The sequence below is a fragment of the Protopterus annectens genome, chromosome 3.part0 (genome assembly GCF_019279795.1).
Source record: "Protopterus annectens isolate FY-2018-M chromosome 3.part0, PAN1.0, whole genome shotgun sequence".
Lineage (NCBI taxonomy): Eukaryota > Metazoa > Chordata > Ceratodontiformes > Protopteridae > Protopterus > Protopterus annectens.
Genome location: NC_056731.1, coordinates 1,157,176,372 through 1,157,195,942, shown reverse-complemented (window position 1 = coordinate 1,157,195,942; position 19,571 = coordinate 1,157,176,372). Strand labels below are relative to the sequence as shown.

The window sequence follows — 19,571 nt, the reverse complement described above, 5'->3', positions numbered from 1 at the left end:
TGGTATCCTGTGTGTTTTCAGTATTCTAAGTTTTCAGTCTTGACATTCAAGATTCTTGGCTTTCAGGCTTCTGAAGTGAATCCACATTTTTTTTTTTTTACACACATACAAATATTTATATATATATATATATATATATATATATATATATATATATATATATATATATATATATATATATATATATATATAATGTATTACACACACACACACACACACACACACACACACACACACACACACACACACACACACACACGTTTGCAGTCATGTGCACACACAACTTTGTTGATTAAAATTCCTTGTACTGATTCCTTCCTTTTAGGAGGCTCATTTATCCTAATTAGGGGCAGGTGGAACGAAAACTTAGCACTTGGTGACTGTTACGGCAAATTATAACAAATTAATCTTGGACAGGGTGCTTTCCATACTAGAATCATACATCTCAAGCTCTTAAATACAAGAAAATCTAGCAAAGCCAAAATAATGGGGGGGACAAAGGCTTAAAAATAGGGACAGATTTTATGTACTGCTCTTATAAACTTTTGCTAGAATATGATTTATGTTAGTATGAATTTTCTGAAGGATATGAAGTCTGAAACTTAAATGCGTGTCATTATTTAGCAACTTCAACCCTCAGTGATTAATCAGAAAGCCTCAAGTTATTAGGAGGAGCAGACCAAATATAAAGGCAAAAATCTAGGGGTCCCCTACAGAAGATCAACAGCTGACAACACAGACACCCACATCACCGACGCAAAAACACCGACAACGGGGAAACGTAAGTATCCGTAGTGCGGAATGGAAAGATGTCCATTCATGCACTGTAGTGCGATCCTGGAGTTGGTAAATTAAAGTTACGGGGGGGGGGTGTGAAGCCCCCCTGCTAGCAGAAAAAAGGAAATGTTATTTTCTTTTTTTCTACAGTAGCGCCGTTTTTGGCGTTTCGTGTGTCAGTGTTTTGGTGTCGGTGATGTGAGTGTCAGTGCTGTCAGCTGTCGATCTTCTGTAGGGGATCCAAATCTAGACATTCTGCAAAAATCTGGACAACAGAGGTATGCCCAGAATGCAGAAACATACCCATTTTCAATCTTTTTTTTTTTTTTTTTGCTGTCTGATACGCAAGTTCCTTCTACGGTGAGACTTATTTTTGTCATTTTCTAGACTGAAACACTATGGTTACCGCTAAATGACCATTACCTAAAACATCCAGGACATTTACTGTGATATCCCCAAATGTGCGGCCAATGAGACTGACCAGTGCCGGTAACTCCATAACCACACACCTTAAGATGTGCAAGACACCTCATCATGAATATGGATAATCAATCAAATCCGGCACTAGGAGACCTAGACAGCTGCCTAGGGATAGTGTTGGTGGGGGGGGACCCACATGTTGACTGGGAACCCCCAGCTTCACTATAAAAATCAGCATCCTTCCTTAACAGCAAATATTAGGATCTCACAGACGAACTTCCTTACCTCTCGACATCTACAAGCCCCACAAGCCTAATTAGGACAATGTCCTAAAGTCATCTAAACCTGCTTGAGAGATTTAAGTTGGCAACATATGTGGGGGAAGACACAGATGGATATGCAGCAAAAATCTGTTCTGCTGAATGCACACCTGCTCTTTCCTTCAGTGCAGGCAGACAGGTGTAGGGATGTGTGTGTGTGTAAATAAAAAGAAATGCCTCATTCAGGGGCACTGTTTAGTTAAAAGTCAAACTCTGAAACTAAATAATAAAAAGTTAGGCAAGTACCTTAAACCTCCACACCAACTGCCAGGTCTCCTTGAATTCCATTTATTTAAAGTGGTGAGAATTACAGTTTGTCAATGTTAATTATGCAGTTTCAAAGACATGTTGTTCAGTGTTAGTGGTGCAAACAGGTAGCACACGTACTTCTGGTGCAAAAGCTTGTGGGTTCTCTTCACACAACAGGTAGATAGATTGCTGACACTACTGTGCAGCATAAGGAGGGAAGATAGGGTTGCTGCACTCCTGAATGTGTCCTCCTTAGAATGACATGACTAGTAACTATGAACCTGTTGTTGATTTGTCAACCATTTCCCATTGCACACCATTTTTTTAATGCATCTTAGGCAACTTATTCTTCAAGGGCAACAGACAATTGGAATTTGTAAATGAAACAAATAAATGCAAAGTTGTTTGCCAGCAGCAAAATCTTAATTGGTTACAGTTCACTTTAATGTGGAATTATTCAGATGTCTTACTTCTGCAGAGATTGTGCATATTAACTGATGCTGGTGGAATGTAATGACACAAGTTGGGAGTGGCCTGTTATGGTTGAAATGTTCTGAAATGGTATTTTGTCAATATTGGTTCATAAATGTTTTGTTTCATTTCTTACTAGAAAAATGTTCAAAACATAAAAGTTTAAAACATGCTAACAAGTAGTGCAGTATTATACAAAGAATATAATTTAATTTAAAGTGATTTGGTCATCAAAAATACTTTACCTTTGCACTACACAAGGTAGCACATGAAGTGTAGAACAACATTTCTGCAGCATTATGAAAAGTATCTAGTAGCTCCTTTTGCTGGTGGTAAAGCTTTTTAGATCAATACTTTCACTACAATCATGCCACTGAACTGAAAGGTAAATTTTAACCTCAGTGACATCACGGTACTGACAGTGTGAAGTGTGTCCATAGATTTTAATGGGTGCAATGCAGCACATGCACACAGGTGCACCCATTATAGCCAATGGACTCAAGAGTTCACTCTGCTTACAGTGATGTCAGGATGAACCACAGCAGATGTATTTGGGCTGTGGCTTAATACAAAGCTTACAGTTTTTTTTATTAAAAAAAGGTCAAATAAATACTACATTACAACAATGTAGGTATATTTCAGCACTTAAGTCACTAGATGCCGCCAGAGCTGGATCCTAGCGACCTAGGACCAGCCTGCTAAGAGGAACCCACTGGCCAAGGGGGCTGCCACATTTACTTTTTAATTAAAATAAATAAAATAAATAAAGTAAGTAAGTTACATGACTTCTTTAAGGGTGTTCTTCTTTAAGAACGCCCCCCCCTCCATGCCTGTGGGTCCAACACAGACTTACATCCTTGCGTACGGTGACTCACACACCTACTGATGTTCGTCGTCTCCCATTGCTGCAGTCCTGACTAATGGGTACTCCGCTGCCCACCATCGGCCCGAATACCAAAGGGCTAGATGTGGCGTCGGTCATGGTGCCCGAGACTGACGTGGTGTCAGTATAAATGCGCATGACCGACGCCATAACATCAGTCTTTCTTGCTGCATGGTCCTGAGCAGAAGCAGAATTTGCAAGTGCCGTTCGGCGTTCTGGAATTGTCGGTTTTCGAGTTTCAGACCGGAGACCAAGTTGGGCTAAGTACCCCATTGGGGACTTTTTTTTTGTCTTCTTGCCTCAGTATTGACGGATGTCAGAAAAAGTTAATAACTGTATTTCTTGTGGGAAACAGATTCCTCATAGGGATTACCATTCACTCTGCATTCCTTGTTTAGGGCCTGAGCACGACGTTGTTGGGTGTCGCTTTTGTGCTACTTTTAATAAGCGTACTATTAAACGTCGGTTGGACTGTGCTAGGCTGGTGTTTGGTAAACGTTGTAATTACAACATGCCGTCGGATTCTCTGACGACTGGCTCTTCTAAGAAGCGCAAAGAAAAGTCTTTGCGGTCCAAGCAGGATGAGGCGTCCACTCCGGACGTCAGTCCTGTAGAACCACTGGCTGCTTCAGTGGCTCTTTCTGACAGTGTACCAGAGTGTCAAGGGGAGCCTTTGTTACTACAGGGGGTGGCTTCTCCTGTGTTAGGCCAGGGTGAGGGTGCTCCTCTGTTGTCTGTGGCTCCCTCCCCTCATAGGGTGGTTAAGCCTCCTCCTTCTCAAGGCAAAGGCCATTCTAAGTCTAAGTCTGCCCTTGCGGGTGCTTTTCCCCAGGGTCCAGCTCCTAGGAAGCACATGTTAAAGATGGCTGAAGATTTGATTACTTTAATTAGGGGTTCCATGTCTCTCCCTGAGAAGAGGCCCAGGGTAGGGACAGAGTTGGAGAGTTTGGTTCAGTCTTCCAATGAGTCAGATTCCTCTGTGGAAGACCTTCAGGATTTCTCTCCCTATTCTGATTCGGAGGCTGAGGATGCTTCTCCCTCTGCGTCCCCTCCAGAAGATTTTTCTTTCTCTGAAACTTTGCATTCCATGAGGGAACATTTCAAATGGGAAGGCCAGGATTATTCTGATTCTCGTAAAAGGCTGAGAGAATTTTTGTTTTTGCCTCAGCACAGGCCCTTGGCTATTCCTCCTGTACTGGATGTTGTTCAGGATGTATTTTCTGAGGCTGCCCTTAACCCAGATTCTCTGCCTCCTGCCCCTGTTAAACCAGATAGACACTACAGGGTTCCGGAAGCTCACAAGTACTTGTTTAAGAGCCCTAGGGCTGATCCTGAAACTATTTCTCAAGGCCCCAAAGGTGTTAAGGCTTCTGTGGTTAAGAATCCAGTTCCTTTGGACAAGGATGCTAGGGCCCTGGATAGGTGGGGTAAAAAACTGTATACCTCTTCTACTTTGGCTATGAGGGCTTTAAATTGTCAGTTTCATATACTCAGGTATCAGAATTTTTTGTTAAGTCAATTGAAATGTAAAGTTGATGCTTTAGCTGCAGGTATTGACTGTAAGGAGCTTCAGGATTTAGTGCATGCTTCAGACCAGGTTGGTAAGCATTCTTTGCAGTGTGGTTTTGATGCTTTACAGGCTTCTTCCAGGGTGGCTGCTACTAGTTCTGTTGTTCGCAGACATGCCTGGCTTAAAGATCAGTCCTTGTCAGAGCATGTTAAAGCTCGAATTATGGATGCTCCTTTGCAATCTGATGTTCTTTTTGGCCCTCCAGTGGAATTAGTTTTAAAAAAAATGGAGGAAAAAGCTAAGTCTATGCAGACGGTTAAGGAATTTTTACAGGTTCAGCCCCCTAAGTTCAATAGGAATTGGCCTGCTAAGGGATGGTCTTTTTCCCTCTTCGGATTTTCATTCTAGGGGCAAGTTGAGGTGTAGTAGAGGTAGGGCTTCCTTTCAGGGCCCTGTTACTTCTAGGTCTTTGAGTTCTTCTACCCCTTCTGCTGGGGAGGGCAGGGGTCAGTCCTTTCGGAAGCAGACCCAATGACCTGTGTCTTCAGCTGCCGGACTCTGCTTTGCTGGCAGCTCCTCTGGGCGGAAAACTGGGACTTTTCAAAAGGAATTGGCATTTGGTTACCCAAGACGAATGGGTGTTGGACATTATAACTCGAGGCTACAAATTTTATTTTCACACATTCCCGCCTTTCAAAGGTATGCCGGATGTGCCTCATCAGCAAAGACTGGAAGCACAGGCACAGATTTCTTCTCTGCTCCAGTTGGGAGCAATACAGGAAGTTCCTTCTGCGGAAAGGGGCACAGGGTTTTATTCCCGTCTTTTCTTAGTGCCAAAGAAGGGAAATACTTGGAGGCCCATTCTGGATTTATCCATTCTAAACACCTTTCTGGAAATTTCGAAATTCAAAATGTTAACACTGCAACAGCTGTTGCCTATGCTGGGCAGGGATCACTGGATGGTGACTTTGGATCTCAAGGAGGCCTATCTTCACATTCCTATCAGGCCCAGTTGCAGGAAATTCCTGAGGTTTCGGACTGGGAATTTGCATTATCAGTTCTCTGCATTGCCCTTTGGCTTATCTACTGCGCCCAGGGTATTCACAAAAGTCCTGGCTCCAGTAATAGCTTTTCTCAGACTAAAAGGAATTCAGATTTATCCTTATCTGGACGATTGTTTGATACTGGCTCAAGGCAAGCACGAACTACTTCGACATCTGCAGTATGTGATGACAGTTTTCAGATGCCTGGGGTATTCTGTGAACGAAATAAAGTCCAGTCTAGTACCCTCACGAGATGTGTTTTCTGGGTGTGAGACTGAATACAGCGACTCAGATGGCATTTCTTACCCCGGACAAACAAAGAAATCTTCACCAGTACTTCCTACAGCTATCAGTTCTGTCCAGGCTGACTGCAAGGACAGTCCTTCAAGCCTTGGGGTTCATGGCATCTTGCATTCTAGTACTTCCCAATGCCAAACTGCATATGAGGAAGTTACAATGGTATCTCAAAAGCGTTTGGACTCAACACAGCCACGATTTGGACACTGTCATTCGGATTCTTCCTTGCATTCAGACGGAATTTGTGTGGTGGGCTCGGGAATGTCACCTAAACAAGGGACTATCTGTGACCCAACCAGAGGCAAGTCAGATATTAACGACAGATGCCTCGGAGTCAGCCTGGGGTGCTCATTTCAAAGGAAAATGGATTCAAGACCTTTGGCCCCCGGAGTTGCTTCACTTGCATATCAATATGAAGGAGATGCTGGCAGTTCAATTTGCCTTAAAAGCATTCAAGGATCTACTTCGACCGGGACTGGTGTTGATTCGAACAGACAACACAACTGTCATGTGGTACATCAACAAGCAGGGGGGAACTCATTCTTACCCTCTTTGCAGACAAGCAATGCTGTTATGGGAAACTGCTTTGAATCTGCACATCACTCTTCGAGCACAGTTTCTGCCAGGGGTACAGAATTCGTTAGCGGATGTTCTGAGCAGGCAAATGGTGGATCCTCACGAATGGAAGTTGGATCCTCAGGTGTTTCGTCAGTTGACCATGGCTTGGGGAACTCCAGACATAGATCTGTTCGCTTCTCCTCTGAATTTCCAACTACCTCTGTTTTGCACAAGGCTGTTTCATCCGAAAGCCTGGAAAATAGATGCACTATCCTTCAGTTGGAGCAACCTTCACGTGTATGCCTTTCCTCCTCTGCCTCTTCTTCCAAAAGTCCTGTTGAAAGTCAGGAGGGACAAACCGTGCATGATCCTTATAGCACCGGATTGGCCTCGTCAGCATTGGTACCCTCTGTTGAGGAGCTTAATTCAGGGGCCCCTTGGCCATTACCACGGATTCCTCACTTATTGTCTCAAGAAAACAATCATTTTCTCAATGTCAGGGTGCAATCCCTACACCTAACAGCCTGGCGCATTCAGTTTTAGAGAATGAGGGCCTTCAGCTCCCTCAACAAGTTTTGGATGTTCTTTTGGAAGCCAGGCGTCCTAGTACTCGAAAAGTTTATGCTGATAAATGGAAGAGATTTTTTCTTTGGAGTTCAGCTGAAGGCTTTGATGTCACATTGCCTGATTTGAGTTGTACTTTGCAATATTTGACTATGTTATTGGACAAGGGTTTGTCTTTCTCTTCTGTTAAAGTGCATGCTGCAGCTATTTCTGCTCACTATGATGGTGACCCTCCTTTATTTTCACATCCATTGCTTAAACAGTTTCTTAGAGGGGCAAAGAATATAAGACCCCCACGGAGGGCTCCTACTCCTACTTGGGATCTTAATTTTGTTTTGGAAAAGCTGACTCTGCCTCCTTTTGAACCTGCAGCTACGGCTGACTTGAAGTTGTTGTCTTGGAAGACTGCTTTTTTATTGGCTGTTACTTCTGCTAGAAGGGTATCTGAATTACAGGCTCTCATAGCAGTGGAACCTTTTCTGATTTTTCACCGTGACAGAGTTTCCTTGCGTACTAATCCTACTTTTCTGCCTAAAGTGATTTCTAATGTGGCATTGAACCAATCTATACATTTGCCTACTTTTTATGCTAACCCCCAAACTGAAGGGGAAAAAGTTTTGCATTCTTTGGATGTACATAGGCAGTTACGATATTATTTGTTCAGAACCAGAGAGTTCAGAAGTTCTCAACAGTTGTTTGTTTCGTTTGCCGTGACTTCACGTGGAAAAGCTGTCTCGAAACAAACTATTTCCAAGTGGATTGGCCATTGTATTGCTTTTTGTTATTCTCATCATGGAAAAGAGGTTCCAGTTGGGATCAGGCCCCATTCTACTAGGGCTACGGCCACATCTACTGCTTTTTTAAGAGGGGTAGCTACTAAAGACATTCTAGAGGCAGCTACCTGGAGTTCTGTACATACCTTTACAAAGCATTATCATTTGCCTCTTTATTCTAGGTCTAGGGCTGGGTTTGCCACTGCAGTCTTACAAGGCATGTCTGCAGCTCCTCAGGCTATTTAGTTGACCAACCTCCCTTTTTTTCCGTTGCTCTGGGATTCTACCCATTAGTCAGGACTGCAGCAATGGGAGACGACGAACATAGTACAGTTTTGTACCTACCATAAATGTAGATGTTCGAGGATCTCCATTGCTGCAGTCCAATTTTCCCTCCCTCCTTCCCCCTTTTTCTTTTTAGTTTGGGGTTTTTGGGTGGTGTTTTTTTTTGCTTTCTGACATCTGAGGCAAGAAAGACTGATGTTATGGCGTCGGTCATGCGCATTTATACTGACACCACGTCAGTCTCGGGCGCCATGACCGACGCCAGATCTAGCCCTTTGGTATTCGGGCCGATGGTGGGCAGCGGAGTACCCATTAGTCAGGACTGCAGCAATGGAGATCCTCGAACATCTACATTTATGGTAGGTACAAAACTGTACTTTTCTTCTTATTTGCTGAAGCTCAAACCCTGAGGGTCCAACACAGGCTTACATCCTTGCGTACGTTGACTCACATACCTGCTGTTTCTTCTCATTTGCTGAAGCTCAAACCCTGTACCTTGGTTACAAGAGACAAGAGCATGAACCCCCCCCCCCTACACCAACTACCAGGCAACTCAAAATAACGAGTTTCAGTGCATTTGCAAGGAATTGTGAGCTTCAAGGAGAGAAGTTTACTGCTGTTCATGACAAGTCTATTTTCAATGTGCAGCAAATGATCATCACGGTTTGTGATACAGAATTTGATTGCAGTGTTAGTAGCACAACAAATAACATACTTGCTTTTGATGCAGAAGGTTGTAGGTTCTACTCACACACCATGTCTATTTTAAGGAGGGTGGGGGTGTTGCAATCCTGGATGTCCCTTTTGGACGAGATGCTTAGTAACTATGAACCTGTTGCTGGGACTGCCATCCGCTCCTTAATGCAATATTATCAGCTTACCATTATTTAGCTCTTTACTTATGTATTTTAACGTACGCAATTTATTCTTTAAGGGCATCAGGCACCGAATCTGAAGATGAAACACCAAAGTATAAAGTTGTTTGCCAGCAGCGACTTCATCTCTTTAATGTGGAATTATTCAGGTGACTTTTACTTTTGCAGAGATTTTGCATATTGACTGATATTGATAGATGAATGACAGAAGTCCGAGTGCCTTTTATGGTTGAAATGTTCTGAAATGGGCAGTTTTGTCATTATTGGTTCATAAGTTTTGTTTCATTTTTTACTGGAAAATGTTGGTGATGTATTATATAAAGAATATAATTTAATACACCCAGAAAGGTGAATAATTTAATGCACTCAGAAAAGTGACTCAAAGAACACGTGTATGTATGTATGTATGTATGTATGTATGTATGTATGTATGCATGCATGCATGCAAGCATCATCCTACAAATGTGTGCAACGGGGTCTATGGTGTGAAAACAGTCCAAAAGTAAACAAACTGCCACTGGCCAAGATGAATTTTCTTTGAGTGCAAGTTTCAATGCATGTGAGTTTCAAGGGCATAGTAGTTTAACTGTTCATGCCAAGTCTGTTTCATTGTGAGACTGAATTGCTTTGTTTCGTAAATGACAATCAGTGTTTGTGCTATACAATTTGAAATAAAAATTTTAATTTCAATCCAAATATCTGTAATCACCGTAGAAATAAAGAAAAAATAGTGTGCATACGGACAGGTTTGAACAGTGTTTATGGTAACTGTGGAGAAATAGTCAAGTAATTGGACACAGGAATGGCTTGTTTTATTTGTTATTTATTTCGCATTTGTAAACTGGGTTGGTCCAGCCGAGTTACAAAAAAAAAAAAAAAAAAAAAAAAAAAACATTTTCAGTGGAGACCAGAGGGGAAAAGCTTTATCTACACCAACAAAAAGTAAAAACATTATACATAATAATTTAACATCTTTCTTAACACATTAAATAGCTTACCACCTCTTCTTACAAAAACGAACAAAACCTAGCCTTCCCCCGGCTAACAAAACTAAACAAACCTTCCTGTCTACAGACAAAGCCTGGAAAACATGGAAAAAAAAGTAGAACTCAAACCAGACCTCCCAACCGTCCCGAATTACTCGGTTTTTACCGAGTTTTGGGGTCCAAATGAAGGGGTGCCACAATTCCCGGGTGGCACCCCTTCATTTCCGATTTCTTTGCTTTTGTTTTTTTAATTTTTGCGCTGTTGGAGCTGACGTAATCACGTGCGTGATGACATCAGCTCCGTCAGTGCTACCAGCCAGTCGGAATTGAGCTCAAGGAACTCACATCATCATTTCTGGCTGGCTGCGAGCAGGCGGGAACGGGAAGTGCTTTGAAAATTTGCAAAGAAGCATGCTGGCTTAGCATGCTGGCTTTACAACTGTTGTATATTCAGTCACTCAAAACACTAAGAATCCAAAAAGGAAGTCACAAACCTCTCCGTATGCTGACAAAATTATTTCTGGTAGAAAAAACAATTCGGTACTCAGTTATGCACTTCCAAAGTAGTGTAGATTCACAAAAAAAACCAAAGGTAGGTAAAAAAGCTTTAATCTACAAGTCAGGTCGAAAAACAGAACACCACGATAATCACTCTGTTAGGTACAAACTGAAGCCCTTTGGTGAACAATTCAAAAAAATCTTTAGTAATTTTGATCTCTGTGTAGTTGTAAATACTAAAGTTATCCAAAGTATTAATGTTACAGATACCTTGTTCACTTGTGACTAAAGAAATTTTAATACCTTCCGTGTTTGGGAGTTTGTTTGCGTTCAACGCCTCTTCCCCCATGCATTCTGTTGGTACTGATTTGATTTCACCCGTGGGTCTGCCCTGGGGAAATTGAAAACCCGGCTGTATGTTGTTAGCACCTTTTTGTGCTAACCTCTCGCTTCTTCTAGGCATATCTGCATAGTTGTAACCATTACTTGCATTTTGTGCATCTACAGAGTCCGCATTCTCATAGTTGTTTTGTTTCCTAATCCCCCCCGTCGGGTATGCCCTTCCTTCTCTGTATTCAATAAGATCTCTCTCGCCTTTCTGTCTAGTACCTTAAAACAATGTTCATCAACTTCCCTAAAAGTGTCATTATATTTTCTCTTGTAGCTTAAAAACCTTTCATCATTAATAATGTTGTCATTCAACATATTTAGTCTTTGCTGACACGCCTTTTTTACTAGGGGAAGAACCGGATGACACGCCGGTAACCAGAAAAGAGCTAAATCAAGTGCTAGCTCTTTTAACTCAGCTTAATAACACTTTACTCAACTCCAAATGTTCGGAAGGTTCCATTAGCTCAGGAGTGCCCTGCAACCAACAGCAGGGTAAAGAGAAGGAGCGGAACGAAGAGCAACGGAGAGGCTTGAGAACAGGCATGACATCCAGAGAGCCGGTTATTGTGAATCATCCTTTGGTTTCCCCGAATCAAAATGCACGAACTGACAAGAATGGGACTACCCAGGCTGATAGCAGCTTCAATTTTAAAGTTTGGACTGAACAGCTACCATGCTTTAAAACAGGTACTTTTAATATACAACTGGAACAGTTGGACACTCAATTTGAAAGCTTTAAAGACAAGTTGTATGCGTATAAAAATTCGCAACTAGAGATTAACTATTTAAAAGAATGCATCAAAGTTGAGCGTGTTCCTAAAGGGTTGCACTGTTTCAGATACCCTAACAGCGCTTATGCAGGCTCAACTTTGCATTCTAAATTAACTGATTTATTTAATAAAACAGGACTTGAAATGTTAAAACTGATGATTGATGATTATGTTAAAAAAGGAGATGTAATTTTAAACGAACTAAATATGTTGAATGACAACATTATTAATGATGAAAGGTTTTTAAGCTACAAGAGAAAATATAATGACACTTTTAGGGAAGTTGATGAACATTGTTTTAAGGTACTAGACAGAAAGGCAAAAAAGTTAGAGAGAGATCTTATTGAATACAGAGAAGGAAGGGCATACCCGACGGGGGGGATTAGGAAACAAAACAACTATGAGAATGCGGACTCTGTAGATGCACAAAATGCAAGTAATGGTTACAACTATGCAAATATGCCTAGAAGAAGCGAGAGGTTAGCACAAAAAGGTGCTAACAACATACAGCCGGGTTTTCAATTTCCCCAGGGCAGACCACGGGTGAAATCAAATCAGTACCAACAGAATGCATGGGGGAAGAGGCGTTGAACGCAGACAAACTCCCAAACACGGAAGGTATTAAAATTTCTTTAGGTCACAAGTGAACAAGGTATCTGTAACATTAATACTTTGGATAACTTTAGTATTTACAACTACACAGAGATCAAAATTACTAAAGATTTTTTTTGAATGGTTCACCAAAGGGCTTCAGTTTGTACCTAACAGAGTGATTATCGTGGTGTTCTGTTTTTCGACCTGACTTGTGGATTAAAGCTTTTTTACCTACCTTTGGTTTTCTTTGTGAATCTACACTACTTTGGAAGTGCATAACTGAGTACCGAATTGGTTTTTCTACCAGAAATAATTTTGTCAGCATATGGAGAGGTTTGTGACTTCCTTTTTGGATTCTTACTGTTGTATATTGTTACTGCCGAGAGAATAATGCTGGCTTTGCTGATGCTGCTGAGAGTGGGACTTTGTATATGTTGGGTTTGCTTTGAGAGAGGGACTGTGCTTATGCTGCCTTTTCGGATGGAAACTGCTGACTTTGCTGCTTGCTTTGTATATGCTGCCGAGAGACAAACTTTGCTTCTGCTGCCGTTTCGGATGCTGACTGCTAAGAGAGGGACTTTGGTTCTGCTGCCATTTGAGAGGCTGACTGCTGGCTGGCTTTGGACTTTGCTGGGAATTGGGTAAGGGAAGTGTGTGTGTGTGTGTGTGTGTGTGTGTGTGTGTGTGTGTGTGTGTGTGTGTGTGTGTGTGCAGCAAGCACTTCTGCGTGTGTGTGTCTTAATACACTGTATTTTACATGCATTTTTATTGTTTCTGACACATTGTCTTGTTGTATGGGTGGTTATCTGAGCTATGCAATGCAAAGGTCATCTTTCCCGTCTTCCACTCTAATTTACTGCTGCCCTAAATCTTTAGAGTTGCCATATGAAATAACTCGAAAAAAGCAGGTATCACAGTTATTATCATTATTTGTTACAGTTCACTGAGTAGAACAAGCATTTTTATGAATAAAAAAATTTAGGATAACAGAATGCTATAAAAATCATAAAACCATTCTAACTTCCTCATCATTGTCATACTCCAAAGCAGGCAGTAACTCCCAGTAGTTGCTTTTTAATATGGCTGTGTTTCAGTGCTGAACAGTTGTGCACACTATATTTGGCATTATCATCTCTAATTGAAAAATAAATTAAATTTCAATATTCTATTATAAAGGAGAAGTAACCAGCAATTATAAGAAAAACTAGTGTAAGATGTACTTATCTTCCTGAAATGATATTATGAGCAGGAATTAATGTATTTAGTGAAAATAAAATGCTACTGTAAGTCTAGAATTCATCTGTTTTCAAGGTAATATTAGTGCACATTCCATTGTGCAGAATATAATATATACATGCGTTCCGGCCCCAATATCCGGACAATACCAAGAAAGGAGGGGGGGTATCCATATTCATCAAGGACACCCACACCTCAAGACTGGTGGCAACGCACGATGCATCGGAGACCATCCAGGTGCAATTAACCATAGGCAAGACTGCTCTGCAAATTGTAGCATGTTACAGGCCACCCTCACAAACTCAGGAACCTCACATGGCTTTCCTGAAAACACTGGGGGGGATAAATGTATCTCCAAACACCATCATACTAGGTGACTTCAATTACCCTAATATAGACTGGGAACACTACTCAAGCCCAAACACCCTAGCCCAAAAGTTCCTGGAATTCATAAACTCAAATGCCATGGAACAACTAGTCACCATCCCCACAAGAGGAGAAAACATACTTGATCTCATCAGAACGAACATGGGAGCACAATGTTCAACACCGGAAGTATACCCCTCACTGGTGAGATCAGATCACAAACTAATCTTGCTGGAGGTCCTCATCCCACCCCCACCTGAAATAAAAAAGACCACAGTAAAACTTCTCGAAAGCCGACTTCACACTTCTAAAGACTAGTGTGGTCTCCTTTAAGGCCCCGAGGCATGGAAAACAGTACTCAAGCCGCTGAATCACTTACAAATGCCTTCTACCAGCACCTGCAGCACTGCATGGATAAGGCAATCCCAAGCAAAACAAAGACTCTTTGTACCAAGGGCAAGCGTCCAGTCTGGTGGACCCCAGCCATAAACAAACTCTACAACAAAAGGAGGAAGCTACTACAAGATAGAGCAAAATCCTTAAAAGGTAAGACACCCTTGATCACTATAAGTAAAAAACTAAGAGCTCTCATAAAATCATTCAAAGCAAATTTTGAGAGAAAAATAGCTAAAGACTCAAAGGACAATCATAAGGCCTTCTTTAGCTATGTTAGAAACCTGGGAGGAAACTCCCAGATATGCTCAGAACTAGTTCAAAATGATGTGAAGATTACTGATCCTACAGACATTGCCAACATACTGGCTGGCAGGTTCAGTGCAAACTCCCCCCCCTCCCCCCCAAAAGGAGAGATATCTATACCAAATGGTTGCAGCCCCCCAAACATCTCAAACGCCCAAGTGAGAACTGCTCTCTCCAAAGCAAAAAACACAGCATCCATGGGACCTGATGGTGTCCCAGGCTGTGTGCTCCACGAACTCAACGAGGAACTAAACCCACAGCTAGGACAGCTGTTTAATCATAGTCTCACCTCTGGATACATACCCAGGGAGTGGCGCACTGCGACTGTGGTCCCACTTCACAAAGGCGGTGCCTCCACAGACCCTGGAAATCACCGGCCCATTAGCTTGACAAGCCTTATCTGCAAAGCTATGGAGAGGATCATAATGGACCTCATAAATAAAGACATAGGGAATTTGCAGACTTTGGATCCAACCCAGTTTGGCTTTGTCAAAGGCAGATCATGCCTTTTAAACTTGGTTGACTTTTTCGAAACATTCACCAAAGCCATTGATGAGGGAAAGGCAGTCCATACAGCCTACCTCGATCTGGCGAAGGCCTTCGATACAACAGCCCACTCGGGTATCATTGAAAAACTTCAGCTTAAATGTTAACCCATACATCACAAGATGGGTTGCAAACTGGCTGAGTGACAGAACCCACAGGGTCAGAGTTGCTGGCGCCATGTCAGACTCAAAGCCTGTCACAAGTGGTGTCCCACAGGGCTCAGTCCTGGGCCCACTCTTGTTTGGCATCTACTTTTCCGAAGTACAAGCAAACACAGGAGGGTTATGGCTGAAAAGTTTGCAGATGACTGCAAACTGGGCGCCGTAGTCGAAAACACATCTGACACAGATATCCTTCAGAAGGGTCTCACAGAAATGGATGACTGGTGCCAGAGCCATGGCCTAAAGTTAAATGCCAAAAAATGCATAGTCATACCCTTCGGGAAAAACAAGGTTACCCCTAGCTACCATATAGGTGGTAATCCTCTGAGCACAGAAAAAGTTATCAGGGACCTGGGGACCCAGGTTGACAGTAGCCTGTCATTCGACACCCATGTAGCTAAAGTAGTTAGGAAGACCTTCTACATTGCCCACCTCATCATGAAGGGATTCACATCTAGATCAAGGGAGGTCATAGTCTCCCTATACTCATCACTCATCAGACCAATGATTGAGTACAATGCCCCATTCGGAATGTATCTGACCCGACACTTGCAGCAGCTAGAGAGGCCACAAAATTTCCTCACCAAAAGGATAAAGGGTCTCAAAATCTGTCCTATGCTGCCCGACTGAAAGAACTCCAGCTCTATTCAGTCGCTTACCACTTGGTCAGAGGTGACCTTTGCCTGACATACAAGGCCATGTCAAACCCAGAGTTGATGAATATGCTTCACCTCAAAAAATCTAGATCCGTCAGAGCCACAAGGGCGGGAGACTTAAACCTCGACACGGCTATTAATAGGACGTGCTGGAGGGATAGATTCATCACCCAAAGACTCCCTATGCTGTGGAACAAAATCCCGGTATATGTGAGGCAGAGCACCTCGCTGGCCTTGTTCAAGAGAAATCTTGACCAATGGATGGGAGATCGCAGATATACTCCAGGGATTACCTCAGTGTCACTGCTAGACAGAGGCACAGCAAAATAATGGGTATAGTTCCCCATACAAAAGGGGTGGCTTAAGCCACAAAACTATGGGCTAGGCTTATAAATGCCCTCGGGCAGATAGCCTAGTATGAACCTATGAACAATTTGGAGTGGGCGGGATTGTGTATGCAAATTTTATGTTAATCAGCGTACAGATTTGTACCTATTTTTCATGGGCCTTGTCCAGATTTTTGATGTTTCCAGGTTGAGAGGTAGGACTCAAACAAATGAACAAAAGTATAAACAACTTTGAAATACTGCAAAAAAACTTTATCATAATTGAGAAGAAAACCTATATCTCCAAAGTAATAATCCACAAAAATTCTGTAAATCTGTATCCTCCCTACTTAATCCTAGTAACATTCAAAATCCATCACCTCTCTGGACAAGGACCCTCACCAGATAGCACAAATGTTAACACCCATTTCATTGACACCATTCAAAAACTAGTCAAGGATTAATCTACAAAAAGCAACCCTAATTCCCAAAATACCACACAAACAGACCATATATCTATCTCTATACACACTATTGTTTCTTCTAACAATAACCCACCCAATCTTCCTTTCTCACTACAACCAGTACCTACACCCCTAATTCTAAAATTGCTAACCAAACTAAAGCACTGTTCACTCTCCGCTGATAACTTGCCACCTGAATACTTACAACTTGCTGCCAAAGCTATAGCTTACCCTGTAAGTATTCTTATTAATCGTTCTCTCTCTGAATCTTATGTCCCCCAGCTGTGGCAAAAGTCTATTATAACTCCATTACACAAAGGTGGTAATGCACATGATCTTTCAAATTACAGTCTCCATTCTTTCCCCGCTATCAAAAATCCTAGAAAAATGCATCAATCCCAACTTCTAAATCACCTCATTAACAACAACATCCAAACTCCCACTCAACATGGATTCCACCCTGGACATAGTGAAGGAGAGTAAAGCTGTGGTTGTGCTGATACTGTGAATAAAGTTCTTGATGCTGGCCTATCAACTTCAGTACTCCTGTTAGACCTATCAAAGGTTTTCGACACAGTATCACACCCTAAGTTATTACAATATTTTGAAAAACTCGGATGCTCTATAAGCGTATTAACCTGGTTTTCCTCCTACCCTAAATGATAGACAACAAATCGGTTAAATGGCAAAACCAACAATTAGAGTATCTGACAAATAACACAGTGTCTCACAAGGGTGCATTTTAGGACTACTACTCTTTAATTATCTTAATAAAGCCTCCCAGCAAAGCATATTAATTCAATATGCGGATGACTCATGTATCAACACATCCTCCAACAATTTCGCTAACTTCCAGAAGATACTCTGATATATTCATTAATGATCTTAATAAAGCCTCCTAATAAAACACATTAATTCAATATGTGGATGATTCAACTACCATCTCATCCTCCAACAATTTTGCTAATTTCCAGAAGATCACCCAAGATGTAGTGACATCATATAAACCTGGCTAAATGACGTTTAATTAATGCCGCAAAAAACGACATTGTTGCCATTTTCATTAAAACCTCCAGCTGCAGAATTCAAGATTTGTTTACATAATACAGAAACAGAACAGGTGCAATCTGCAAAACAGCCAAGTAACCGGACAATGGAAAGGCCGGGGGGGGGGGGGGGGGGCGGGGCATTAACCTGTCTAGAACCTCATTTGACCATGACACGGCTCTGCAAGAACATGTATTTTTACTAACAAAATGTATTAAACATTGTAGTCTTTTTCTCCCATACAGTCCTTAAAAAAAAAAATCAGAAAAAAGCGCATACAGTAATAATCCACAAGAAAAATGCAAATGTGAAAAGGAAAATGTACAGCTCTCTCTGTCAGGCTTAGTAACATTCATAAACTAAAAGTGACTAAACTTGTACTTACTGAAAATACTGCATTTTGAAGACCAAATGGTATTGGTGTGAGTCTTGCTAAAGCAACGATTTTGAGTCCACCACCTCCTTCCACTACTCTGATTACAGCACTCAGTTGATCACTGTTCTCAATTCTGGATAAAGCCCATTGGGTCAGTAATTTCTTGCATCCTACATGGGCCAAAAATGTTCCGATCAGCACCCCTACTATTACAAGTCCCATGCCCAGAAGAAAACCGTACAAATAACCGGCAGCTACGTTAAGTACAATATAACCCCAGCCACAAGGGAAGGAAACTGCGATGAAGCCTACGATGAAAAGCAATGCCCCAACAAGACTGTCCAGACTTTCAACCCAGAGCAACAAGTCTTTCAGATACTGCCGCACCAAGGCAAGTGATGAGAAACAAACAACTGCCAAAATGCAAACGAGAAAGAAACTTTTGCACCAGCAAGAGCTCCCACAGCAAGGACTTCTGTGTTCCACCGGATAAGAAACGCTGGCTTCAGGCACTTCGCATTTACTTTCCAAATCAGACTTTAAGCCGTTCCTCTCTTCATAAGCACTGGTTACCACCACTTTGATTTGCTCGCTATCTACAGACTCTGGGACAGGAATTTGTAACCAGTGACTAAACTGGACTATTCCTTTGGATGCTACTTGTTTAAGGATCTTGGTTAAAATTAGCAAATTTCCACTGGAGTTCCACATGGCAAAAGAAAACTCACCTCCTTATCAGCGGACTTGCAGTACACCTACGAATACATAAAAAACTGGAACAAATTCACAAAAGAGGAGTCAGATGAAGCTAAGTATACATTACCCTGGAACAGCCTTGTTTCCAGGAAATAAACACAAGCGGGCACCAGTATTAGACGGACAGTGCAAAATGGTTGGCATCCTTTATTCTCCCACGAAAACATCCAACAGCAACATGACAAACAATTTCATTGGCAGAATATGCCACGGCTTGCCTTCGGGGTACGTCTTTCATGCACTTCGTATCCCGAGTGTCACTTACAAATCGGTGCACCCACAAAATAAATATTTGCGTATGTGGCAAAATTTGTAATTCACTTCATCAAACGTCAGCTTTAAATATCCAAAACAGTATAACCATAGATATCTGGCTGTATCCTAAAGACAGCTAATGCAACATAACAAAACTAAATAAAATAACTCTTCTGCAACTACCACCATTATATCAAATTCAGAGGGATTGAAGTCCTCAGTCAATAATAAGCAAACCACAAGCAGTAGGCACTTTTACCCACAATTCCTCCTTTCAGGAAGCTCTTGCTTTTCCGGACCTCAACACGTGATGTGAGTGAACATTGCAATGTTCAACTTAAGTGCTGTTAGTGTAACCGTGCTTATTATTTATTTAGGTATTTTATTAATAACATTTGAAATGTTTCTTTGCACTGCAGT

The 19,571-nt window shown here is 41.8% G+C and overlaps 2 protein-coding genes across 2 annotated transcripts in view; one reads left to right on the top strand and one right to left on the bottom strand.

Moving 5' to 3' along the window:
* The window catches only part of TMEM64 (transmembrane protein 64), a 255,840-nt gene extending 236,421 nt beyond the window's left edge, over positions 1-19,419 (bottom strand). The window contains exon 1 of the mRNA XM_044065387.1: positions 18,150-19,419. Within this exon, the coding sequence (XP_043921322.1) occupies positions 18,150-18,851 (702 nt within the window). The 5' untranslated portion in view covers positions 18,852-19,419. The remainder of the gene's footprint in view (positions 1-18,149) is intronic.
* Positions 19,404-19,571, top strand: part of LOC122796695 — a 634,527-nt gene continuing 634,359 nt past the window's right edge. Inside the window, exon 1 of the mRNA XM_044065385.1 lies at positions 19,404-19,463. The gene's annotated coding sequence lies outside the window, so the exon portion shown is untranslated. The remainder of the gene's footprint in view (positions 19,464-19,571) is intronic.